The following is a 24,092-nucleotide window of genomic DNA, read 5'->3' on the forward strand; positions in this document are numbered from 1 at the left end:
CCATCACATGGAGTCAGCTGTCGCCCTCTGGTGGCAGATGAAGGGAGGGAACTCCGCCCCCTGGTGGAGGAGAGAGAGAGAGGGAGAGAGAGGGGTTTTTGTACAGCTGAATGTGCGTTTGTTGTCACTGTGGGCCTCAGAGCACAGAAGTAGACAGCAGAGTCCGTCACTGCAGCAGACTCAATCTTCAGCTCCATCTGGTTTCTGTCAGCTGTCACTCCAGCAGTCAGGCCTGGACGCATCACTTCTTTTTCCATTGCTAAGAGAGATATCAGATGTTCCAGTGATCCTCCAGGGTGCTGTCGGTACCAGGAGAGCCAGTCCTCGTTGGAAGCAGGTGGAGAGATGGTGCAGGACAGCATGACAGCGCTGCCTTCTTCATATGACTCTTGGATCATGGCTAGAGTCAGTTGTCCAACACAGACACCTGCAGGAGGAGAGGAGGTGAGGAGAACCGTCTGTGTCACATCTGAAGATCAGTGTGTAGACAGTCAGTGCCACTCACCTGATAGAAGGTCCAGAACCACAAACATGGAGCAGAACCACCTCAGCATGTTGACTGGAGGAGAACTTCCAGACAGTCTGTGTGGACCTTCTCCCTGCTGGAGGTCAGCGCCTCATTCTCTTCCATCTTCTCCATCACATGAAGTGAGCTGTCGCCCTCTAGTGGTGGGTATGGATGGTGCAGGTCACTGTGGGCCTCAGAGCACAGTAGACAGCAGAGTCCTTCACACCACAGTGCACATCATAAATTAGTTAAATGTGTCTGAGTGAAACATTGTCATTTCATCCTCTGTGACTGTTACTCGTCCTCAGTTCTTTCCAGCTGTGACTGTAACTGCTTTGTTCACTCTGGTCCTGGCTGTTAGTCGAGCAGGTTCTGGTTTCTCTTCCTGGACTCTCGACTGCTATAAAGTGTGAGTGATGTCACTACTTTGGACCGGACCATTGTCAGGTCGCCCAGATAAAGTTATGTAGTCATGAGGCTGGTTCTACTCAGAGCTTGAGAGCCAGACTGTGATTCCAGATCCTTCAGTGTGAAACCTGTCCTCACAGAAAATGTGAAACTACATGTCTATGTCTAACTGTTACAAATATCTACTTTAAGCTTGATGTGAATTTCAGTTTTTCGTCTAAGTCTGAGACGTTTGATCTTGACCTACACACACAACAGGGTCAGTGACAATCAGGTTCGGATCCGACTCAGATTCATGTTCCAATTCAGCTGAAAGGATCGTGGGACCAAACCTGAAATACCGTACTGAGTGTGTGTGTGTAAAGGTTGCAACAGTAGGTGACATTATTATTTTACATAATAAATCGGAATGTTTGTTGCTGAAATGATATTTTTTCATTTTCAATTTCTTTGTTAATCAGAAGGAATGTGGAGCGCAGCCGGGCTCCAAGGGACAGGCGGAGGTTAGGGTCATCACAAACATTTTGCTATTGCTTTTTTGTTGTTTTTTTGTTAACCACAAAATGGCAAAATGAAAGAAACAGACATCAACACCATTCCTCCTCTGTTGGACACACGTGGCAAGTGAGGTTTTGAAACAACGTGACCAATAACAATGACGGCTGATCGGACTGCTCCCCCTGCAGCATCAAGACGGCCTTTGTGTGCTGTGTGTCGCCCTCTGGTGGAGGAGAGAGAGCGAGTGAGAGGGAGGTTTTTGTACAGCTGAGTGTGTGTTTCTTGTCACTGTGGGCTGCAGAGCACAGAAGTAGACAGCAGAGTCCGACTCCTGCAGGTCCTGGATCTTGAGAGAAACTGATGATGATGCTGCATCCAGCTGAGCTGAAAACTTTCCTTGAGAGGACTCTGTGTCGTGTGTGTAGACCATCAAGATGAATGTGGGTCTGCTGTGCCCGACTTGTTTGTACCAGAAGAGATAGTCACCAGAGGGTGAGGACTTGTACTGACAGGAGAGAGTCTGTGTGTCTCCTTCAGCTGCAGTCACTTCTTTGTCTGGTTGAAGAACCTCATCTTTTTGTGCTCTGGCTCCTGGAGAAGATCAACAGAGTCAGAGAAGAACCAGGACACACACACACACACACACACTCACACACACTCACACACACCGAGACAGGCAGCAGCCAGCAGCACTGAGAAGAACACAGGCATCATGTGTGCAGTGTTGAGTCACTGATCTCCAGAGAAGATGAAGACTCTCGTCTGCTTCGTCTTCATCATCAAGTTTCTAGATCTCCAGGTGGAGCCTGGTCACTGAGACGCTCCTCCTCTCCTCTGTCGCAGATCACACTACACACACAGTCATGTTTGTTTTCTTTCCATGTGTCGCCCCCTGATGGAGGAGTGAGAGAGAGGGAGGTTTTTGTACAGCTGAGTGTGCGTTTGTTTTCACTGTGGGCCTCAGAGCACAGAAGTAGACAGCAGAGTCCGTCACTGCAGCAGACTCGATCTTCAGCTCCATCTGGCTTCCATCATCCTTCGCACCAGCAGTCAGGCCAGAGTCTGTAGCTTTATCTCTTTACCACCCTGAAAGTAAGCTGTCAGGAGATCCAGTGATCCTCCAGGGTGCTGTCGGTACCAATAGAGCCAGTCCCCAGAGGTTGCAGGAGGAGAGATGGTGCAGGACAGAGTGACAGCTCTGCCTTCTTCATATGACTCTTGGACCATGGCTGGAGTCAGTCGTCCAACACAGACACCTGCATGAGGAGAGGAGGTGAGGAGAACTGTCAGTGTCACATCTGAAGATCAGTGTGTTGACAGTCAGTGCCACTCACCTGATAGAAGGTCCAGAACCACAAACATGGAGCAGAACCACCTCCGCATGTTGACTGGAGGAGAACTTCCAGACAGTCTGTGTGAACCTTCTCTCTGCTGGAGGTCAGCACCTCATTCTCTTCTATCGTCTCCATCACATGGAGTCAGCTGTCGCCCTCTGGTGGCAGATGAAGGGTGGGAACTCCGCCCCCTGGTGGAGGAGAGAGAGAGAGGGAGAGGGAGGTTTTCGTACAGCTGAATATGCGTTTGTTGTCACTGTGGGCTCCAGAGCACAGAAGTAGACAGCAGAGTCCGTCACTGCAGCAGACGTGATCTTCAGCTCCATCTGGTTTCTGTCAGCCGTCACTCCAGCAGTCAGGCCTGGACGCATCACTTCTTTTTCCATTGCTAAGTGAGATACCAGACGTTCCAGTGATCCTCCAGGGTGCTGTCGGTACCAGGTCAGCCGGTCCCGGTCATCAGCCCGTGGAGAGATGGTGCAAGACAGAGTGACAGCTCTGCCTTCTTCATATGACTCTTGGACCATGGCTGGAGTCAGTCGTCCAACACAGACACCTGCAGGAGGAGAGGAGGTGAGGAGAACCGTCAGTGTCACATCTGATGATCAGTGTGTTGACACTCAGTGCCACTCACCTGATAGAAGGTCCAGAACCACAAACATGGAGCAGAACCACCTGAGCATGTTGACTGGAGGAGAGCTTCCAGACAGTCTGTGTGGACCTTCTCTCTGCTGGAGGTCAGCACCTCATCCTCTCCCATCTTCTCCATCACATGAAGTCAGCTGTCGCCCTCTGGTGGCGGGTGTGGATGGTGCAATCACTGTGAGACTCAGAGCAAGTAGACGGCAGAGTCCATCACTGCAGCAGACTTGATCTTCAACTCCATTTGGTTCCTTCTGTCCTTCAGCTGAGATGAAAACCTTGAAGCTGATCCTCCTGAAAGCCTCCACTTCTCAGCAGTTCAGCAACACATACGGTTCCATCTCCATAGTCGCCCCCTAGTGGAGGAGAGAGAGAGGTTTTTGTACAGCTGAGTGTGTGTTTGTTGTCACTGTGGGCCTCAGAGCACAGAAGTAGACAGCAGAGTCCGTCACTGCAGCAGACTCGATCTTCAGCTCCATCTGACTTCCATCATCCTTCGCACCAGCAGTCAGGCCAGAGACTGGAGCTTTAACTCTTCCACCACCCTGAAAGTAAGCTGTCAGGAGATCCAGTGATCCTCCAGGGTACTGTCGGTACCAATAGAGCCGGTCCCCAGTAGTAGCAGGAGGAGAGATGGTGCAGGACAGAGTGACAGCTCTGCCTTCTTCATATGACTCTTGGACCATGGCTGGAGTCAGTCGTCCAACACAGACACCTGCAGGAGGAGAGAGTCTGTGTCACATCTGAAGATCAGTGTGTTGACAGTCAGTGCCACTCACCTGATAGGAGGCCCAGAACCACAAACATGGAGCAGAACCACCTCAGCATGTTGACTGGAGGAGAACTTCCAGACAGTGTATGTGAACCTTCTCTCTGTGCTGGAGGTCAGCACCTCATCCTCTTCCATCTTCTCCATTACATGTGGTCAGCTGTCGCCCTCTGGTGGTGGATGTGGAAGTTGCAGGTCACTGTGGCCGTCAGAGCACAGAAGTAGACAGCAGTCCATCACTGCAGCAGACTTGATCTTCGGCTCCATCTGATTCCTTCTGTCCTTCAGCTGAGATGCAAACCTGGAGTCCAGAGAGGCTGCTGACCTTGTGGCCCTCGTTCCTGAGATGTAGATCAAGAACTCTGGAGCTGCTCCTGGAGTGATTGATGAGTTACAATGATGGCGAGACACTCTCGGATCATCTTCCTGCCTCCAGTAGAAGTTGTTTCAAGTCCTTTTGAAGAAACATTTGTGTCTGAACTCAGTCGTATTTGATCTTCTTGTTTGAGAACAGAATTGAGAAGGTCAGGAGACTCGGAGCCCGAACTCGTTAAAATATGAACTTTATTTGAAGTGAAACATCGACACAAGAGAAGCACAATCACCAGAACACTGTAGAACCTGTTCAGAGGTGTCAGACAGCATCTGGAGGTCGGACAGAGAAACTAATCAGTGATCAAGACGTCCAGCAAAGTCCACTAATGATTCAGGATTTATTTTCACTCCAGACACGGCTGAGTTGACAAGTGTCCCATATTGCGCACGCTGAAGAATCCTCGCTGCTCGTATGTGTGTGTGTGTGTGTGGGTGCGTGAGGACTTCATCGGTGGACTCGGCCGGAGCAGGCGATGACTGAGGTCAAAGCCAGGTCAAAGTGAGCAGCCAGACAGGAAGCTTCCAACGATCAAACGAGTGAAACAGGAAGTGACACTTTAGAGGCAGCGCGTCAAATGAACCAGAACAAACAAGACACAGGAAGCTGAGGAAACATCAGTTCGCGCTGAGAACCTGTCGTCTTCACCTCAGGCAGTGAACTAACTAGCAGAACTGACCCACTGACGGGTGACGTCAACAAGCTGCGTGCCATCATGTCATTAAATGCATCATGGTCACCATGATGCAGCCATCGCGTCTACTGTCAAACCAAAGATCTCCCGCCCTGTCAGAACTCACCAGGCTGTGGCGTCACACAAAACTTCTTCTCAGATCAAGACTGTCTGTAGTAGAGACTCTGAAAACCACTTGGAGGTCACTGCCAATTTTTTTTTTTTTTTGTAATTGAAGGAACAAGTTAGTGGGCGTGTCGGCCCGTTCGGTAGGCGGAGCTTCTAGCAGCAGCGTTTGTTCCTCATAGGCTCAACACGCCTGTGATGTGCGCACCTCACCCTCCGACAGAGAGGAGCTCTGCCACTCCTCAACAGCGAGGGGGGGTGTCTCAGCCCTCGAGGTGGGGGGGGTCACAGTGCCGCCCCAGCCTCCACCCATTCTTTAATCTGCTGTCTGAATTGGAGCTTCGTCAAGAACTTCGAGTGATCCTTTCCCTCGGTTTTTCTTGGTGGTTTGTAGTCATCTGGAACCAACGTGCCGCACACGCGGCAGTTCAGTGCGGCGGGTTCATGGACATGTGGCCGCGCTGCTGCTTCAGCTTCTGCTGCTGCAGCAGCAGCTGCTCCAGCGCTGAAGGCCCCGGCTGCATCATGGAGCTGGACCAGATGGACTGAAGAGAGACGGCGTCAGCGTCTTTGGAGCAGAAAGATTGGACTCAGGTGACCCACCTTCAGGCTGTCCATCAGCACTGTCGATGGGGACTCCTCCATCGGTGACTCTTGGCTGGTCCAGGAGCTGCCAGGGGGCCCCGCCTGATGCCAGTTGGAGTCAGAGGTCGTTGACGGAGCTGGCAAGTAGTCCAGACCAAATCCCCCACCAGTGCTGACCGCTGCAACACATGGACATGTGAGTGGTGCTGGTCACCAGTGAAGCTGTTTCCCAGAAGCAACTAACCGTTCTTTTCTGCCTTCCAGCGATCCAGCAGCCTTCGGTCACGACTATCCGGCGTCCCGATGGGCCCAAAGTTGGAGAAAGGTGGCGCTCCGTGGTTGTGAGTCGGGGGTGAGGAAGGCAGGCTGCTGGGGTTGGAAGAGTGCGGGGATTGGCTGGCTGGGGTCGAGTGGTCTGACAAAAAGAAGCGCCCCGTTAGCTGGGGTCACCTTGCGCGAGGGCGGTTCTGTGGGTGTCATTTCACCTGAGTTGGCAGGAAGGGAGGGCGACCAGGGCTTCCCCTCAAACAGAGAGTAAAGCGACAGCTCCTGGTGCATCATTGCTGCATCTGGTTTGGAACTGGAGGGAAGGTTTTTTCCATAGGCTTGGCTGAAGATGCTGTTCTGGTTCGGGTAGTCCTGAGCAAACAAGGACAGAGGCCCAGGTACAGACCGGGAAGACCCAGGCGCCGACTATCTGACCTCATGTGGAGGTGTGTGTAGGTCACTCACCTGGACGGGGAAGCCTGAGAGCGTCAGGAGGGAAGATTGCTGATTCATGATGTCAGAACTCTCCATCCTGGACTGGGAGGGCAGCTGCAAACACAAAGCTGCTCTTGAACATCAACACATCTTTCTGTACCGTGGCTACACTGTCTTCCTGGTGCTGTAATTGTCACTGCAAACCCAGGAGGGAACAGGCTCGAGTCAGCATGGCGGCTCATTAGAAGTGAGGCTCTAAATGAGTCTGCTAATGAAACAGTGGAAGAACTTTCAAAACAGGCAGTCCGGATAGTGCTGGTGGGTCAAACGGGACCTGAGAGTGGGAGAGGGTTGAAGAGAGCTACATACAAACATGGTTGGTCCAGAAGAGGAACTGAGAGGAGTAGCCAGGGCCTGGAAGAAGTCAGGAGGTTTAGAAAAAGCCAGCTCCTCCTCCTCCTCAAAGTTTGCCAGAGTTTTTAACAGGTCAGGAGGCAGAAGAGGCGAACTCTTGGTGTCCTGTTGAGAGAGGCGGAGGAGGAGGAGGGAAGGAAGAAGGAGAACGAATATGATTGGGGGGAGGAATAGAAGGGGAGACAGGTGAGGAGGACGTGGAGTGTGAGGAAGGAGAGAGGGAGGAGGAGAAGACAGGAGGAAAGTTGAGTTGAAACCTCTGGTCAGCGACTGCTTCTACCCTCTGATGTCACTTCCTGCTCATGTCCATGTCTGTGAGGGTGGGGCACGAGAGGGAGTGAAAGGTGAGGAATAAAACAAGGTAGGTGGGGAGGAGTGAAGGAACGTGGAGGTGAGGGATTGACGTGACGCCAACGACCTCTCCCAGTACAGAGAATGTGCAAAGGAGACTGATGAATGTGGAAAACAACCACTTGTGTACGACAGGAGAAGCACTGTACACACCTCGAAAGCTCCACCTCGTGGTCCTGGGACAGAGTCCTGGTCCGAGCCCATGTTACCCGGCGGGGCTCGCTTCATCCGGTCAGGCATCCTGAACGAGGGCTCCCAGTAGAACTCCTGCATCTTCATGTCTGGGAACTTGATCTTCTTGTCCATGCCGCTCAGTGGAGGCTGCAGCTGGTGCTCAAACAACTTGAGTGGCTCCTGCGAGGACATGTAGAAGGTCTGCTGCTGCTGCTTCATCGGCAGGGAGCCCATCTTCGGCAGTGAGGCCGGAGCAGGACCCCACATCTGCTGCTCCGGGACCGGCATGAACTGTACACATGAACACCACATGAGAAACATTCAACATTTCAGAGTGATGAAGAAAGAAAGAAGTGTGTCCATACAATAGTTTCAGTGGGTATGAGAGTGTGAGAGAAGCTGGACTGGAACCGACCTGCTGCAGTCCCGGGTGGTGAGGTGGACTCTTGGCAAGCCCCCCAGGAGGTTTGGTGGGAGACTGATGCTGCTGATTCAAGGACCCTGGTAACCGGACTTGGTTTAGGGGCCCTGGTCCGTGGTCCTGGTTTATTGACATCTGCATTGGACCTTGGCTCATGGTACCAGAAGCCTGGCCCGGCCCAGAAGGTCTCTGTTGGCTGTAGGGAATGGGGGACTGTTTTCCAGCTGGTGGCAGGCTGCCAGTCTGGTTGTGTACCGCAGGCTGGAGGAAGGGTCCAGAGACGCCAGGGGTGAAGGTGAAGCCTGGATTTACCTGGAGCCCTGGAAATGCCACCGCAGGAGGGATGACATAAGCTGAGGGAGGGAAACCTGTCGGCCAAACACTCGGGTCAAAATTGGCAGGACCGAACCCAGCACACACGTGTGTGTGTGTGTGTGTGTGCGTGTGCGTGTGTGTACCAGGTCTGCTGGGCAGAGGCGGGAAGGCTCCAGGATGGTGGATGGGGATGAACTGAGACGAGCATGTGGTCTGAGTTTGAGTGGTGGGTGTTTTCTTGGCCTCAGACACAGGGGTCTTCCTCAATTCCACCTGCGACTTTGTCTAACAAAAAAAAAAATCAACAAATTCATTTGGTGGGATAGAAACATGGCGGGTCACACGAGCGGCAGCGCAGCCCACCTGCTTGCCAACATCAGGGACCTTCTCCTGTACGCCTTTCTTGGGCTCACTCTTCCTCTTGCCATCTTTTTTCCCGTCCACTTTCCCAGAGCCCCCGTTGGCTTTGGTGAGCTCGGGGCGCTCCTTGAAGACATCCTTCACGTGCTGGTTCCGTGTCAGATCGCGACACATTTCTGGAGGTTGGATGTTTTCCTTGAAGGTGACAACAGGCCGCTCAATGTTGTCCGACCAGGAGCTCTGAGTCTTTCCCACTGACAGCACCGATTTCAAACCGCCATTCACTGCATCACTGGAGAGCTGCTCTCCATTAGAAGAGTCCTGCAGCACAGGCACCTCCTGTGGCTCCTTGATATCCTGCTCAGGAATGTCTGTGATGAAGACAAGCATGCCGTCCTCACTCACGTGGCACTGGATCAATCTGCAAGCACACAAACATTCAGCAACAGAGGGGCCGCAGAGCCAAACAGGTTCATCCACAGGAGGCGCTGCTAAGCATTTAGAGTGAGTGGACTTTGAACACAGATGGATCCGGGCTGTGATGTGACAGGACCAGGACCCACCCTGGATGGTTATCAGCCACCCACTTTCCCAGGCTGACAAGTCTCTGGTATCTATGGATGGGTGGAAGGTCTCGCTCAGCCAGCATGCTCTGGTGCCCCTTGGTGAAATCCAGAGGCCTGAGAAGTGAAGTCCAGTTGGCGTGAGAAACATCAGACCCGCCGGCACTCCAGATCTAGGGTTCAATACCTGACAGAAGGTCGCAGCGCCAGGAAGCCCTGCAGCTCAAACTCCTCTGGCAGTGGGGTCACTGTCGAGACAAAGCAAAAAGACGCCACTAAGCACGGAGCTGTCTTCAACTTAGCAGAATGTAGAAGTGGTGGGTGGGGAGTCACCTGGGGTGTTGGACTCTTGGGGGTCTTGAAGTTGGAAGAGGTTGAGGACAGAGACCAGCCAGGGCCAGATACTGAGGACAGAGAGAGAACGTCAGATGTTTGGAGTGACCTTCACAGACCAATCCCCCTCGGATAGACAGAGAAGACTGATGCACATACTGCTGGTTCTGGTCCACTGCAGCTTCCTGAAAGACGCTCGGTCTCAGCCTCAGCCAATCCAGGGACACCTTAATGGCAGGTAGAGGACATTCAGCCGTCTCGTCCTCCCCGTGTTTCTTGTTGAGCAGCACTCGCGTGCACATGATGCCCAGGAAGGCCACTGGAGGAACAGAAAGTGATGTAGCACACAGAGAGCCTAAAGAGCATGTGAACGTTGGTCCTACTGAATAGTCCCAGTAACTGGGAGCAGCTGGTCAGCTGATCTTCACTCAGCTGCTGCTCGCTGTCGTCCAACGTCCAGTCTCTCAGGTGATGCAGCTCAAACAGGTTGATGACGGTGATGTGAACCAGCTGCTGAGAGGTGAAGGCTCTCTGGAGGATCAGCCTCTGCACAGACACACAGTCAGACTTTCTCCTAAACACATTGCCGGGCCGTTCCCCGAACACACGCCCTCTCACCTGGAAGTGCTCCTCCAGCCTCTCTCTCAGGGGCTCCAGCTTGTCGACACTTTTACACAGATAAACGTGACCATGGAACTTGATGAAGGCCTTGATGAAGTCAGACACACTCCATTTAATCTTCACCTCGTCCCGGCTGCAACACAGAAGCGCAGGAGTCAAGATTTGCCACGTCAAACTTCCTGGATCCAGCAAGTGTGTGAATGAGAATGTCACCTCTCCAGTGCTTTGCTCAGCGCCTTCTGCAGGTTGGTGGATGCTGCTGGGAACGGAAACTTGACAGCAATGCTGCGGCAATAGTAGAAGATGGTGGTCAGGTGGTCTCCCTTTGATGAGGCCAAGATGGCCAGCTGATTGTACGGTTGACCTACAACACATAGAAATATAAATATAAATGTCATCTAACAGGACATTAGACAGTTCTTGAAATTTTGAGACACTCACCATTAGACGGCACAAGCTGTGCTGCGTGACGGTAGTATGACTCCGCCTGGCTTGTTTGGTTGCGATAACGGGCTGCAGCACAGAATGACAGTGAGAATAGAAAGACTATAAGAATAGAAAAAATAAAAATGAGTGTTTGTCTCACCAATGTCCCCCAGGTGGACCAGGCAGTGCTGGCAGATGTAGGAGCAGGAGCTGGGTTGTGGTGTGACGATGGCGTCGCCGCCCTTGTGTCTATCATTGATGATGCCCAGCTGGGTGGACTTGACCCGACAGGGCAGGTTGACGTTGAAGACGGTGCAGAGTTCCTGCAGGAGCTGCACACACACATCAACAGCCTGTCACATACTTTTGACCTATGTGCTCTAAGGCAGGGATTCTTACCTATAGGTCCGGGGCCCATGGTTGGGCCGCGAGTGCCTCCTAGAGCGCCGCTAAAAGTTTTTTTGTTTTACACCTTTGGGTCGTGAGATGTTGGCTCACTTCTAATATATTAGCCACATGTGGTGGCAGTAGTGTGTCACTGAATTGACTTGACAGCTGCAAATCTGTCATAGTCAACAACTATGGAGAAGTTCTTGAAAAGAAAACATGCCACAGAAAGTGTCAACTGTCAAAGCAGTTTTGAAAATTTTATGGTATTACTTACATTTACTTTATACTTTACTTATATCTTCTTTGGAGTTTAAATTAAATATATTTTTATTTTATGATATTCAGACATGTATTTATTTTATTCAGAATTGTATTCAGTTTTTCCAATTTTTTTAACAGTTTGCATCGAGTGTATTAAAAAAAAAATCTTTCCTAAATTTGATGAGTACGACTAGCACCTTGTTCTGCTGCAGGTTGGATTTTTCGACAACAAATATCTTAGCAATGATCACATGGTTTCATGTCATTTCACAAGGTTTTGGTTTGTTTACGTGTAAGTCAATTAAATATGGTTGTTGATCACAAATGAAATCAAGAGTAATGAATCAGTTCCGTTGAATGGGGCCCGAGCCCATTGGTTAATGGAAAGGTGGGGCCCGAGATCAAAAGGGTTAAGAACCCCCGGCTTGGGGCTCATCTGTTGCTCATCTACCAGCATGTTTTGATGCTGAAACACTCACACACTTGGTACGACCAGGTCGCGTGGTGACAGCTGACTGAGCATGTTTATCTCACCTGAGTGTAGAAGCCACTGGCCGCCTCCAGGAACAGCGACAGGTTAGCCTGGACCTCACTGCGATTGGGATTGGCGCGGTTCTTGGCTTGGCTCTGCAGAGTGGTGATCTGGTTCTTGAATGCGTGGTTCCACCTGCAGGTCAGAAGGATCAGGACACATCACTGCAGAAAAAATCTCGGGTGTCATGTGATGTGGCGAAGGGGCGGAGCTACTTACAGGTCCTGCTCCACCTTTTTGTCCAAGGCGTACTCCAGGTCTGTGACCAGCATCTTTTGGTAGAGATCCTGCAGGGCCTGCCGCGACGTCCACACCTCTGCTGCACCCAACTTTGAGTCTGACGACAAAAGTGTGCGCACAATTTCATGAATGCTGGAGTTCTCTCTGACAATTGGACACCAAAGATTAAAAATATGTGTGCAAGCCTCACCAGTCATGTCAGCCTTCAGGGCCTCTGCCTGGCTGCTCATAAAAAAAAGGCAGGAGAGAAACACAAATTTAGAAAAACAACACCATCATCAAAGACCAGGGAAGTTTCCAGCAAAGGTCACAATAATGTTCCATTAGTTACATCAAAGTCTGTTCACCCAGGGACAGCAGACTTGACTTTGAAGACAATGTGTTTAGCAAAGTGGGGATGACACGTTTTTGGGAACAAGAAAAGAATTCTGAACAATGGGAGAAAAAGAAGAAAACAATGCACTGTTTAGTCCAAGCCGTGACAAACATAGGGAGGTTTAATATAACTGTCTCGTATTCAACCTGTAAAGCCTTACAAAACATGATTCAATGTGAGGTGAACTAATGTTTTCATTGGCACATGACTAAAATGCAAGTGGTCCACTGTTGGAAACAAAGTAAGCCAGCAACTCTTTGTATAGAACTTCTAGTCTCTGTGTTTTCAAAGGGGCCATTTGGTGCATGTTTTTCTCAGTAAACAAATCTCACAAGTTGTCACAGTGTCAACAACTGTGATGACCAAGATTCAGAGAAGAACCTGAAGTTTTATTTTCCCAAATGTATGAATTGTACATCAAATTTACTAAACGCAGGCACATGATGGGGCTATTCAAATTCCACTGTGATCTCGACTTTCATTTTCATATTGTGTTTTGTCGAGCAAAGCACCGCTCGGTAGTCGGTGACTCAGTTCGAAGTAAATCATTAAATCTGCCAAGCCATTATTTAAACATTAAACATACGCAGCTCAGTAAGGAAACTAACACACGGAAGCGCTTTCACTACAGTTGCAGTGTCCGCACGCCGTCAAAATAAACCCATAATCTGGAGTTCTGGATTCATCCATCAGCGCATTGTTCAATCTCGTCACCTCACATAGTGGCTGCCGCCAATATCCCCACACCGCATCGTCACAGACACATTAAACGACTGTGAAAACGAAGTCGACAGGGAACGTCAGTGGGTTGTTGACTTCTGGAATCGGACTCACTGGAATCAACTGTCAGAATGACGCTAGGACTCGAAGGCTAGGCTAACTACCAAACATCGACGCCCCTGGTTTACAAAACGCACACAGATGACACTCGTCCCACGAGTTAACAATTGGTATTTGGACAACCAATCGATGGAGTCCCTCTCGTTCATATCCCCGCAGGATTTGGTGGCGACGGTTTGTTGATACATGACGCTCGTTAGCGGCAGTTAGCTTCAGCGCTAGCAGCCCAACAGAACAGCCCGGCTGTGAGGAGCAAGGGTCCGGGAGTGGTCGTCTCTGATCCACTGGGACAAAGCGTATAGTTTACTGACGTGAACCTACCGTAGATAGTGGGCGCAGAGGTTCATGCTGGCCGGTCCTAAGTCCTTCAGACAGCGTCTGGACCTGGTGCTAGCGCCTCTCCCGCCGCCATGTTGTTCCCGTCTGACCCGAGCTCGGGCGACACTCGGCTGTTTTCGTCAACTCGGTGACGGTTGAATCCGAACTTCCTTTGAAAAGCAACTTTTCACCGACAAATCTTGGACCTGGCGTGGGGCTGTGGTGGACAACTGACTCCGCCGAGACCTATAAAAGAGACCCAGCACTCAGGCGGACCTGTCTTCTGTCACAAAGTTCTGCATTGTTTATTAAAGCCACCGTTCTTTGATGGAGACTCATTAGAAGACTGACTTTTATCGCTTTCTTTCACGGAGAAACAAATGGATTTGCAGAAAGCAACCTGCTCCTGAGCCAGACTAAAGTCGTCTGCCCTCAAGTGAGATCACGGGTCACAGCTGGCTCTTTCAATAACGTGGCGCTGCAATCTACAATGGAAGTCGAGTCTGTCAATTCAGTGTTCAAATGTTGTCAGCGCCAACTTCCTCCTCTCTACTCATGCCATCATTAACCATAATAAAAGTCAACGAAACAGCATGTTGCCGTGCGTTCGCAGGCTGACCTCTGACCCCCTCAGACGTCGCGCGCTGTTGCCTCAGACGGGTTCGTCGGCAATCATCGGCACGCATTCGTGAATCTCAGCGCATCCTCGGCTATTTCCGTGAATCTTCGGCCCTGCAGCAGCAGCATCCTCCCCCGTCCCCAGACTCCGAGCTGCGGCTGCTGCCATAACAGAACCACACGGAACCGGGACTAGAAGGAACCATGACCGAAAACAAAACCCACGTTATCCTGCTGTCATGCGGCAGCTTCAACCCGATCACGAAAGGACACATCCACATGTTCGGTGAGTGGTTCCGCTGGGCCCCTTATCGTGGGTGTGCCGGGTCGTGCTTGCCATTGAGTCCGACATCTGGACCCGTGAACTGATACATGAACATGATGTGCGCTTCGGGGGTTCGGTTCTTAGAACCGTGCTGACGGTGTTTGGTGAAAAGATCCACACGGGCCTCGTGCGTGTGACGCAGCCCAGAATAGGATGGACCGGTGTTGTGCTAGATTTTGTCCCCCCTCACCCCTCAACTTTCCATAGAAAAGAATAGCCTACTTTGTATGTATAGCGATTATTAGGTCGCATATCAAGTCAGCGTTTACTGAATAACACACTTCAAGGTGCCACTTGATTTGATCTTAAACGGAGGTAGACAATCTCAAAATAGCGTCCCACCTTCACCTGTGATGGAGCACATTTAGATGCCTGGAATGATTGGATTTGTTATGAAAATGTAGAACCGTTGTTGAAGGAAATGTTGACGACCCACTTTACATATTTCTGGCGGGGATTCAAATCACCGGAACTTGAGATTTATTTTATAGTCACATGACGAGCGACGTTTCTCTGCGTGCCACGGCGCAAATATCAACATGGTCGGAACCACACAGCTCCACCATGAGCCGCTGTGTAAACGTCACCAGAACCGAACAGCCGAACCCCAACGTAAACATAGAGAGAACGGCACAACAGCGCCGTTTAGTGGGGGTCATTTGTATGCACACATGCGTGAGGAACACCCAACGGCAGAACAACTGCTCTGATCTGAGCAACTGGACCGGGATGATGCGGGGGTGACACTCTGACATGTGTGTTCCAGAAAAAGCTCGGGAGTACCTGAACAAGACGGGGCGTTTTATTGTGATCGGAGGGATCATTTCGCCGGTCCACGACTCCTATGGCAAACCTGTGAGTGCGGCAGTGACTTGGACCTGTCTCCTCCTGATAGACTCGCTGACTCTCCTCTGTGTGTGTGTGAACAGGGCCTCGTGTCCAGCAGACATCGCCTCACCATGTGTCAGCTGGCGGTCCAGTCCTCAGACTGGATCAGGTAGGACACGACCTAAAACTGACCAGTTTATGACCAGATACTGACTCAGTAGACCCAAAAGACTTGTTGAGGATACAATGGTCAGACACTGACCACTGGGGGCAGCAGTGCGTCAGTGTGTTCTGATCCATGTTCTCTGCTGCAGAGTGGACCCATGGGAGTGTTACCAGGACACCTGGCAGACGACCTGCAGCGTTCTGGAACACCACCGTGACCTCATGAAGGTGACCCTCACCTGTGGCGGGAGCTAAACCTTACTCTTTGTCTAAAGCAGCATTTTGTCTCCAGAGAGTGACCGGCTGCATCCTGTCTAACGTCAGCACCCCGTCCTCCCCTCCTGTGATTGGACAGCCACAGAATAAAGCTCCGCCCATCTATCACAATCGCAACATCAACCACAAGCCAACAGCCTGTGAGTTATGATGAAGATAACTGTGATGATGATGACATTAATGATGATGATCTCCTAGTGAAACTGTGGACGAAGGTCTCGGAGAGTTTGGGGAACGTCTGTTGTCTTCGCCCTCATGTGGATCGCTTCACCTTCGTGGGTGAGTTGTGGGAGATGGTCCGTGATGTCAACGGGTTTCTCGTCCTCAACTCTGGTACGCTGTTTTGTCAGATGAAAACGCTAACCTGGGCCCAGCGGTGAGATACGAGGAGATCGGTGAGTGCTGACTCAGCGCCAGGGTCCCGCCACTTCCTCTGCTCTTCCCCTCCTTTCTGTCTGAGTCCAGTAAACGCGGCGTTTACTGAGCGTCTCTCTCTGTAGAGCTGCGGATCCTGCTGCTGTGCGGCAGCGACCTGCTGGAGTCCTTCTGCATCCCGGGACTGTGGAAGGACAGTGATGTAAGCACCCCTGTGACCTCCCCTCCCCTCCCAGTGAACATCAACTGGCCTCCATGTTGGATGTTCCCCCTCTGCTCCTCAATGTCCCTCTCCTTCAAACTCAGTCCAGTGGAACTCGATAGATGTCAGAAATGTGACCTTCTCTGCAGATGGAGGTGATCGTGGGTGACTTTGGGATGGTGGTCGTTCCTCGGGATGGGGCCGACACAGAGAGGATCATGAATCACTCGTCTGTGCTGCGCAAACACAAGGTTGGAGCTGACGCATCTGGTTCTGACCCAACTCTTCTAACCCCTAAGTGTCTTTGTGCTTCCAGGATAACATCATCGTGGTGAAGGAGGACATCAACCATCCCATGTCCACAGTCAGCTCCACCAAAAGCAGGTGCTGCTCCACTCTTGAGCTTCAGTCAGACCCCAACATGTCCATCACTGACTCCTCCTCTACATCTCTGTTCTTCCCCACTCCTCCTCCCCGCCTCCCAGGTTGGCGTTGCAGCACGGTGATGGTCATGTGGTCGACTACCTGAGCCAGCCGGTCATCGACTATGTCCTGCAGAGTCAGCTGTACATCAACGCCTCAGGATAGGGCAAGAGCTAGTACAATTCCAGAGACCCTCGGGGGGGGGGCTGCTGGGTGCAAGGGCACCATGGCCTGTGTGTATGACCCCGCCCATGTCAATCATATGTTCAACCTGTCTGTGTCATGTGACCTTCACGTCCAGGGAGGCAGCCCGTCTGCTGGTTGATTGTTGGACTTCCTGTCAGAATAAGATCAGGAGTTGCAGGGTCACCTGACATGACCACCCCCCTCACTGAGGGCCCCTCTCTCACAAGTGTAGACAGCGGCAAAAGAGATTTTAGGGGGACTGTCAGACATGAAAACCCTGTGCCAACATGGCTGCCAAACACGCTGCTGCGCTCCGTTAATGTGGAGTTCCACCGCCCAGGTAAACCCCCGCTCCCCGCCCCCAGACCCCTTGTAGATAATCTTTCTGTCAGGAAGTCTGACTGACGCGTCGACATGAAGACCCGCCCCCCCCTGCACTTTTTTGGCGCTGTCACTGGCCGGCATTGACACGACCACCAGCGTTGTGACAACACCGCCCAGTGGCCGGTCCTCGTAGTTGCATGAGTAGATGATTTAGCATGAACGTGAGTGTCGACTAGCTGTTGTGTTTGTAGAGAAACAGTACACAATGTTTACTATCAAAAGAAACGCCTCCTCTGTCTACGCCATGTGTGTGTGTGGGAGAGTGAGCGTCTGAGAGTGTGTGTCTGTGTGAGTGAGTGTGTGCTCAGTCTTGCTCCTCGTGGTCAGTCGTGGGGCAGTAGAGTGAAGTAGACTACAGACTAAGGGTATTTGTGGGATACATCTGGCTGCTGATCCAGGTTGCTATGGAGACAAGCTGGGCAGTGTTGGAGCAGGTCAGCTGATGTTCTCTGCAGCTGTCCTCCACAGTGCTGCAGACCTTCAACAGCAGTGCGGTTACGTTACGTTTTGTTCGCCTTACATATTTTTTTATGGTTGCACTTGTTTACTTTCAACACTGCATGATGTCATCAGTCTTCTCATTTGATTGACAGCTTCACCGTGCAATATGGAGCTAATAAAGTTGTGTTCAGAGCAGAGTTGATTTTTTTTTTGTATGATCATGCAGCCACATCCCAGCAAACACTGAAGCAAAGCTATAGAAAACGTTTACTTTTGGTCCACATATGGAATAATATAAAGTTACAAAAAGATACAACGTACAAGTATAAATAAAACATTGGTGTCAACACAAGTGGTTGTGAAAGCTGTAGCTGCATCATCGGCCAATGTGTGGCATCAGTGGGCAGGCTCAGCTCAGACACTATTACTTACACATCATTCAGTGCTTTTATCCAGAGCGACTTACAAAGGAACAGCATGTAGCTCCAAGGAACCCACAGCTCCATAGGAACTAGCCAGCCGCTATGTATGGTGGGAACTGTGGGACGGATGACGGTGACTTGGTGTGAGGTGAGAAAGAGGGTGTCACTTCACGGCAGCTCGATGGGTGGACTGTTAAAGCATCCTTCGGGAATCTTATCGCGGATGTCCTCCAGATTTTTAATGTCTTCTAAGATGGTGCCGATGTCCTGGTCGATGGTGTTGAGGCGTCGCCGGTATGCCTCCTCCTGATCCTCCATGTCGTCCAGCCGTGGCTTCAGGCTTCCGTTCACATCCTTCTGTAAGTTGGAAAGCGCTTCCTCCAGCCGCTTCACGTCAGCCTCGTCCACGGTGCCCGGCTGGTCTGGGAAGGGAGATGAACCGTCACACACTCAGACGGGCTACTGGACGAGAACATGCACTTGCTGCCATCTTACTGGCCTGGTCCAGCAAACGAGTGACGTGCTGAAGTGTCTTTCGCACGTCGTCCACCGCGCGCCTGCTGTTGTCCGACGCTTCAGCTGCATTATCAGAAGCCTGAGAACAAACAATATCATTTCATCCAGTTCATGCTCGAGCGCTTCCCTATGTGTTGTTCTCACCTCCTGGGCGTCTTTTTCCCGCTTCTTGGCTTCTGCAAGCTCGGAACCAAGACCGGCTGCAGTGCGACTCGTCTTGTCCTTCAGGTCCTTCGCTTCCTTGTGCAACTTGGTGGCGTCATTCTTGAGGCCGGTGAGCGGCGGCAATGATCTGAGCGTTCCCTGAAGAGAGTCAGACTAAGCTCCAGCAACGCTCACCAAGATGGCTGCTCCTCACCTCCACATCGTTGACCAGATCGTCCAGTTGGTTGATGGTCTCCTTGCCTTTGCTGAGGTCGTCCTCCACTTGCTTCTTCTGTGGCTTCAGCTCATTGTTGTCCCTGACGGCCCGCTTGATGGTGGCGTCGATGGCAGGTAGGCGTTTGATGAAGTCCTCTGCCTGGTTGCTGCTATCTTTAATCTGCTTGTCAAAGCCTGGAGAGGACGAGTCAGAGAGGGTCTGGAGGAGCAGGTTCTGAGAGAGCTGAAGTAGATTGGCCATCACTCACCTCTCACAGTGTTCAGGGAGTTGTCCAGCTCGCTGGTGCGGTCCTTGATGCGCTTCAGGGCCTCCGTCGTCTGAGCATCGGCGTCTTTGACTCGGTCAACAAGGTCGTCAAACTTCTGCAGGAAAACAAATCTCTTGTTGAAGCAGGACCACCTCCCCTGGGCATCAGATGTTGACTTTTCAGTACCTGTTTCGCAGCGTCATTTTCAGCCAGTAGGTTGTCAACGGTATCCTTTTCCCGTTGCACACGGTCCTGCAGCGCCTCGTACCCAGAGATGGTGTCGTCCACCACCTTCTTCACCTGTTCTAGTCTGTCGAGTGTCGCATCCATCTCTCCCTAAGAACAATGGGACATGGAACCATGGTGGTTTCGTTCAAACCTGGTGTGTGTGTGCGTTTGGATCAGTGGTAGGTTTCACCTGGGGGGCCTCAGGCAAATCCCCCTCCAGACGCATGACCTCCTTCAGGATTCCTTTGGCGATCTTGCTCTCGTCCCGGGCCTCACCACTCTGACGCACCCCCTGGTTCTCCAGACTCCTCACCTTGGCCGCCGTCTCGTCATACCTGAACACATGTTCGGGTAAAGGTACTGTGGAGCGGCCTAGGTGGCGCTGAAACTCACGCCGACTTCAAGTTGTCTATCAGCTCTTTGACTTTGTGCTCCCGGGGCATCAGGGTCTTGACCAGATCCAGGCTCTTACGGGAGTCGCTGAGGGCATCACCCGCCTGTTGCTCTGTCGCTGATGCCGTCTCACGATGTCTGCGGGCCAGTAGAGTGCATCACATATCACTGTGAGGGTCCACCTCAGTAAAGATCATGTGACTTACTCCTCTGCAAGGTCCTTGGCGGTCTCCGCCAGCGGCCTCAGCTCATTCGAGGTCACGGGATTGTCGCCGCTCGGAAGCTCCTGACAGATAACACGAGTCAGTCACCGGTGTGTCTGTTGCTAAATGTGTGATCGGGTGTGCGAGTCTCACAGCTGCTAGCAGGTCCTTCTTGGCATCCTCCAGCTGTTTTCTCAGGTTGGCCATCAAATCCTGGAGTTGTGTTACTTTTGTTTGGTATGTTTTCTGTTTCTCCTTGATACCAGCAGCAATGTCCTCCACCTTCTGGACGTTCTTGTCCTCGGCTACCCGGAGCCGGTTGTTCGAGGTCAGACGCGTCTGTAGACGCTTCTCAGATTCTGATGACAAGAACTCACATTATGACTCTTTTTACCAGGTGGGTTTGGACTTTGCTCTCCACAGAGGTGGAAGTCTTTGCACAGTGAACGGTCTCTGACCTGCCAGCTCATTCCTGGTGTCCTGCATTTCATCCACCAGGAACTCAAGGCCTTTCAGGAGAGCTTCTATCTCTGCAGTATCTGTGGGTTTCGGTGTCTCTCCCTCCTTAGGAACGAGGTTCTGGAGCTCTTGCAGCTTGGCCGCAAGTGTGGCCAACTGGGGTCAGAGGTCAATGTTTGGTGAAGATGGTTTCATCATATTGATCAGACTAAGGAGATGCTGGTCACCTTGGCTTTGACTGCATTGAAACAGGAGGGACAGTTGGACTGCTGACACTTCAGACCCTGGAATCCGACCCGACACTCGCAGCGGCCGTTCTTGTCACACTGGCCGTGATCTGAACCCTCAACGTCACAGTTGCATGCTGCATCACAGGAACACGATTAGACTCTTTCCTAATGTTGATTCCAGTGGAATCGCATGTCTTACGTTTGCAGGATTCTGTGGCTCGGCTGTGGTAAAACCCAGGCAGACACACGTCACACTTGGGCCCCATCGTGTTGTTCAGACACTTCAGACATTCCCCGCTTCTGCGGTCACAGCTTCCTGCCACCCTGACGTCAATGTGTCCGTTACACTGACAGGGTCTGCAGGGTTGCTGCTCATCAGGGCGACCGTAGAATCCCTCCTGACACTCGGCACAGTCCACGCCTTCAGACACAAAGATCACATGAGAAACCTTCGTGCACTCAGAGCAGTTCTGCACTTACCTGTGGTCCCTGTCGGGCACACGTGACAGATGGGAGTCAGAGATCCGACTGGCAGTGAGCAGGATTCCCTAGGTGGACAGGGACACTTCACACAGGTGTGGGGCCTCCATGGGTCCCTGTAGAACCCTGGTGAACAGACAAGCTCCCCAGGGGTCTCATCAGAAGAGTAGCAGTCTCCGGTCAGCGGATCACAGCTGCCTCCTCTGCAGTTGCAGGGAACGCAGGTGCTGAAGGCTCCTTGCGCCGGGGTCTGCCGCCTGAAACCTGCTGAGCACTGCTCACAGAAGTCCCCCATGTATCCAGGAGGACAGCTGCAGGTCTGCACCCAGCGAGCCGGGGTTCCATCTCCACGCCGTGCGGACACCAGTCCCACGTTGTCCAGGTAGCCCCGTCCTACAGCAGGCAAGACCTCAGATGAAGATCGTCAGCCCAACCAGATGCAAGGCACTGATGGAGATCTTACCATGTTCCCCAGAAGTGGCTCGTATCTTGATGGCAGTGAGGTTCGACAACAAAGTTAGGAACTGGACCGAAGACAATTTCGGATGCCAGCTGCTGCCGGGTTGTTCATCCAGCCTGGAAGGAGAGCAGTTCAGGTGACACCAGAACTCAACACAATTCAGACACCACTGTGTTTTCTCACCTGAAAGTGTAAAGGAACTTGGTTCCACATGGTGCGACCTGCCGCATCTCACCCAACGATGTGGATACTCGAAGGCCAGAACCTTCCAAAACCACGTCGGTAGCCAACGGGCTCCGAGTGATGCGGTCCAAACGTAAGGCGAAGGAAAAGGTTTGACCGTAGCTTCGTAACTGGTTCCCGAGGAATGAGGCTGAGAAGAGAGACACACCAGGTGAGGTACTGGTGACAAGAGGGAGGCCAGTGATGGTGACTCGCACCTGGGGCGTAGAAGTAAACAGGTCGGCTGTTCTCAGAGATCACCTCCACATCCTCATGTTTAGGCGACCAGCGGAGGCGTACATTGGCTGGAGTCACCCCATCTGCATTGGTGACCTTCCAACCATCCACACCTGGAAACAGCTGGCTCAGTCATTGTTTCTCTTTTCTGAAAAGCTCCTGTTGTGTAATGGTCACCGCTGCTGAAGGTGGAGCTGATGTTGTGTATGGAGAAGCCGACTTGTTGGACACATTGGTCTGTGTGGCCATGGCAGAAACAGACAGGACTCCGTGACTCTTCTCTGCTCACACGTCTGCAGAAAGAGAAGGTCAGTAACAGGGTGGGCCTGGTTCTGACCTCCAGCTTCATACCTTCGGACACAGCCCTCAGGCCTGATGGTCCCATCTGGGCACTGGTCACACTTATCCCCACTGAATCCGTCCTTGCAGCGGCAGCGCCCTCTTGGGTCACAGTTCGAACTTACAGACCCTGCAGTGAGGGCAACACCATTGAGCTCACGCCACCTCAGGGGTCCATCCATATCTCACCTCTCGGGTCGCAGTGGCACGGGCGGCAGCTCAGTTCTGGCCGTTGGGAGTAGAAACCGGCCTTGCAGCGTTCGCAGTGGCGACCCTCCGTGTTCCCCTTGCAGTCCACACAAGCAAGCCCCTCTGAGTCCCAGGCACAAACCCGGGCTCTGCCGTGGCACTCGCAGCGGAGCGGATCTGTAGAGGGAGAAATGCAGCGGTGATATCATCATTCATCCAGATCGGGCTCGTCCAGCAGTAACACCTGACCATGGCTGGAAGCCAGACCAGTGTGTGTCCCCCTCTCCGACTACCTCTCAGAAGCAAAACAGTCCCCAGACAAAACCCTCAACACCCACTGATCATAACTCACAGTCATAGTTTCTGGTCGCCACGACGACACTGACGGCAGCCAACAGTCCACAAATCCAAGTCCAGCCGACAGTCATGTTGTCCGCGAGATCCCTGGAGAAAAACCTCCGTCAGCGACGAGAGCGAGAGTTTATAGGTGCTGCTGCAGGTCTGAACCTGCTCACACACTGACTAACGCATACACACACTGAGTCAAACACACACCCATCCATGTGACGCGGCAGTAGCAGTGACCACCGTCACGGTCAGACGGGTCAGTTCAGATAACAAACCAGACGCCAGCTGTGATCTGTCCACTCTTCCTCCTTTCAGTCACTCATTACCCACACACACGCACACACACACACCTAAGGATTCCTGAAACTTTGTCTGTCATGAAGTCAAAACAACTTCTCTTCATTTTACACAACTCTGTTCAAAGTCTGAACCTGCAGCTCTCACTCACTCACTCACTCACTCACACACGCGACTCCTGTGAGGAACGCGAAAACTCTGACCTGAGGCTGTAAGACACACCCTGGACACAAACACACACTTGCACTCACTGGCACCCAGACACACCACACTAAGACACACCCTAGACACTGACACACAGTCACACACTCCAGTTATAACCTGCCTCAGGTACAGACACACCCTGACAGTGTTAGCAATGTGCTTGAACTTGGCTGCCGGCACTTCCTCTCATTCTTCTTCTTCTATGTTATTTTGGCCCTCCTGCCATCAAAACAAGAGAGTGGAATCACTACAGTGGAGGTGGATAAAGTCTGAGACTTGGTCATCGGAGTGAAACATTCGAGTCAGGAGTCCCGCGTCTCTGCGTTACAGCTCACGGCTCCCCTGACCTCCCACCATACTGAACCCCAACACTTACGTTTCATCCAGTCAGAACCGCAAACATGGGCCCAAGACCTGTGGGGATGAGCCACACTTCCTGTGTCTGACAAAGGATCCATGG

General features: G+C 51.9%; 4 protein-coding genes and 1 gene segment (V, D, J or C); 1 reads left to right on the forward strand and 4 right to left on the reverse strand.

The window, feature by feature from the left end:
• Positions 1 to 3: 3 nt before the first annotated feature.
• On the reverse strand, positions 4 to 569 carry LOC128769742 (T cell receptor alpha variable 3). Its single transcript, XM_053883714.1, has 3 exons — positions 506 to 569; positions 129 to 427; positions 4 to 27 (listed from the first exon to the last, which is right to left on the reverse strand). The coding sequence occupies exons 1-3, from the start codon at positions 552 to 554 to the stop codon at positions 4 to 6; spliced, it is 372 nt and encodes a 123-aa protein (XP_053739689.1). The 5' UTR covers positions 555 to 569.
• A 2,313-nt stretch (positions 570 to 2,882) lies between these two features.
• LOC128769743 (T cell receptor alpha variable 39-like) lies at positions 2,883 to 3,431 on the reverse strand. The segment is given in 3 exon segments: positions 2,883 to 2,939; positions 3,006 to 3,304; positions 3,383 to 3,431. Coding segments are annotated over 3 exon segments (405 nt in total).
• Positions 3,432 to 4,706: 1,275 nt separating this feature from the next.
• smg7 (SMG7 nonsense mediated mRNA decay factor) lies at positions 4,707 to 13,822 on the reverse strand. Of its 2 annotated transcripts, XM_053883135.1 has the most exons (23): positions 13,557 to 13,822; positions 12,210 to 12,241; positions 11,999 to 12,116; positions 11,782 to 11,914; positions 10,757 to 10,928; positions 10,612 to 10,683; positions 10,384 to 10,534; positions 10,168 to 10,303; positions 9,933 to 10,095; positions 9,709 to 9,868; positions 9,550 to 9,620; positions 9,404 to 9,464; positions 9,217 to 9,333; positions 8,657 to 9,074; positions 8,437 to 8,578; positions 7,973 to 8,346; positions 7,537 to 7,848; positions 6,988 to 7,137; positions 6,649 to 6,732; positions 6,402 to 6,555; positions 6,161 to 6,331; positions 5,935 to 6,095; positions 4,707 to 5,876 (listed from the first exon to the last, which is right to left on the reverse strand). In XM_053883135.1, the coding sequence occupies exons 1-23, from the start codon at positions 13,580 to 13,582 to the stop codon at positions 5,760 to 5,762; spliced, it is 3,495 nt and encodes a 1,164-aa protein (XP_053739110.1). In that variant the 5' UTR covers positions 13,583 to 13,822; the 3' UTR covers positions 4,707 to 5,759. The 2 variants fall into 2 exon arrangements, with proteins under 2 accessions (XP_053739110.1, XP_053739111.1); XM_053883136.1 differs by lacking the exon at positions 6,988 to 7,137 and having other exon boundaries at positions 13,557 to 13,820.
• Positions 13,823 to 13,981: 159 nt separating this feature from the next.
• nmnat2 (nicotinamide nucleotide adenylyltransferase 2) lies at positions 13,982 to 18,018 on the forward strand. Its single transcript, XM_053883139.1, has 11 exons — positions 13,982 to 14,457; positions 15,263 to 15,351; positions 15,426 to 15,493; positions 15,639 to 15,717; positions 15,782 to 15,905; positions 15,964 to 16,044; positions 16,116 to 16,160; positions 16,266 to 16,342; positions 16,492 to 16,593; positions 16,659 to 16,726; positions 16,828 to 18,018. Exons 1-11 carry the CDS (start codon positions 14,376 to 14,378, stop codon positions 16,928 to 16,930), a joined length of 918 nt encoding a protein of 305 aa, XP_053739114.1. The 5' UTR covers positions 13,982 to 14,375; the 3' UTR covers positions 16,931 to 18,018.
• Positions 18,019 to 18,058: 40 nt separating this feature from the next.
• On the reverse strand, positions 18,059 to 23,581 carry lamc2 (laminin, gamma 2). Of its 2 annotated transcripts, none has more exons than XM_053883137.1 (22): positions 23,482 to 23,581; positions 23,136 to 23,227; positions 22,784 to 22,960; positions 22,607 to 22,724; positions 22,433 to 22,548; positions 22,237 to 22,368; positions 21,980 to 22,169; positions 21,800 to 21,912; positions 21,337 to 21,729; positions 21,056 to 21,277; positions 20,854 to 20,990; positions 20,626 to 20,782; positions 20,321 to 20,526; positions 20,171 to 20,250; positions 19,965 to 20,102; positions 19,762 to 19,906; positions 19,530 to 19,679; positions 19,344 to 19,458; positions 19,073 to 19,269; positions 18,859 to 19,017; positions 18,694 to 18,793; positions 18,059 to 18,620 (listed from the first exon to the last, which is right to left on the reverse strand). In XM_053883137.1, exons 1-22 carry the CDS (start codon positions 23,532 to 23,534, stop codon positions 18,367 to 18,369), a joined length of 3,444 nt encoding a protein of 1,147 aa, XP_053739112.1. In that variant the 5' UTR covers positions 23,535 to 23,581; the 3' UTR covers positions 18,059 to 18,366. The 2 variants fall into 2 exon arrangements, with proteins under 2 accessions (XP_053739112.1, XP_053739113.1); XM_053883138.1 differs by having other exon boundaries at positions 23,339 to 23,572.
• Positions 23,582 to 24,092: the final 511 nt, after the last annotated feature.

Source organism: Synchiropus splendidus, chromosome 13 (assembly GCF_027744825.2).
Source record: "Synchiropus splendidus isolate RoL2022-P1 chromosome 13, RoL_Sspl_1.0, whole genome shotgun sequence".
NCBI classification, from domain to species: Eukaryota; Metazoa; Chordata; class Actinopteri; order Syngnathiformes; family Callionymidae; genus Synchiropus; species Synchiropus splendidus.

Excerpts from the sequence above, each read along its gene's own strand:
- lamc2 (XM_053883137.1), bottom strand. The coding sequence starts at position 23,534 with ATGAAGAGAAGTTGTTTTGACTTCATGACAGACAAAGTTTCAGGAATC. Across the intron at positions 23,228-23,481 it reads AAAGTTTCAGGAATCCTTAG|GGATCTCGCGGACAACATGA; the intron begins GTGTGTGTGTGT and ends GTTTTTCTCCAG. Across the intron at positions 21,913-21,979 it reads AAGTTCCTTTACACTTTCAG|GCTGGATGAACAACCCGGCA; the intron begins GTGAGAAAACAC and ends CTCTCCTTCCAG.
- LOC128769742 (XM_053883714.1), bottom strand. The coding sequence starts at position 554 with ATGCTGAGGTGGTTCTGCTCCATGTTTGTGGTTCTGGACCTTCTATCA. Across the intron at positions 428-505 it reads GGTTCTGGACCTTCTATCAG|GTGTCTGTGTTGGACAACTG; the intron begins GTGAGTGGCACT and ends CTCCTCCTGCAG. Across the intron at positions 28-128 it reads TCTGTGCTCTGAGGCCCACA|AGGGCGACAGCTGACTCCAT; the intron begins GTGACAACAAAC and ends ATCTGCCACCAG.
- nmnat2 (XM_053883139.1), top strand. The coding sequence starts at position 14,376 with ATGACCGAAAACAAAACCCACGTTATCCTGCTGTCATGCGGCAGCTTC. Across the intron at positions 14,458-15,262 it reads AGGACACATCCACATGTTCG|AAAAAGCTCGGGAGTACCTG; the intron begins GTGAGTGGTTCC and ends TGTGTGTTCCAG. Across the intron at positions 16,161-16,265 it reads GGTGAGATACGAGGAGATCG|AGCTGCGGATCCTGCTGCTG; the intron begins GTGAGTGCTGAC and ends CTCTCTCTGTAG.
- smg7 (XM_053883135.1), bottom strand. The coding sequence starts at position 13,582 with ATGAACCTCTGCGCCCACTATCTACG. Across the intron at positions 10,929-11,781 it reads CCAGTGGCTTCTACACTCAG|CTCCTGCAGGAACTCTGCAC; the intron begins GTGAGATAAACA and ends GTGTGTGTGCAG. Across the intron at positions 6,332-6,401 it reads CTCCCTTCCTGCCAACTCAG|ACCACTCGACCCCAGCCAGC; the intron begins GTGAAATGACAC and ends TCTTTTTGTCAG.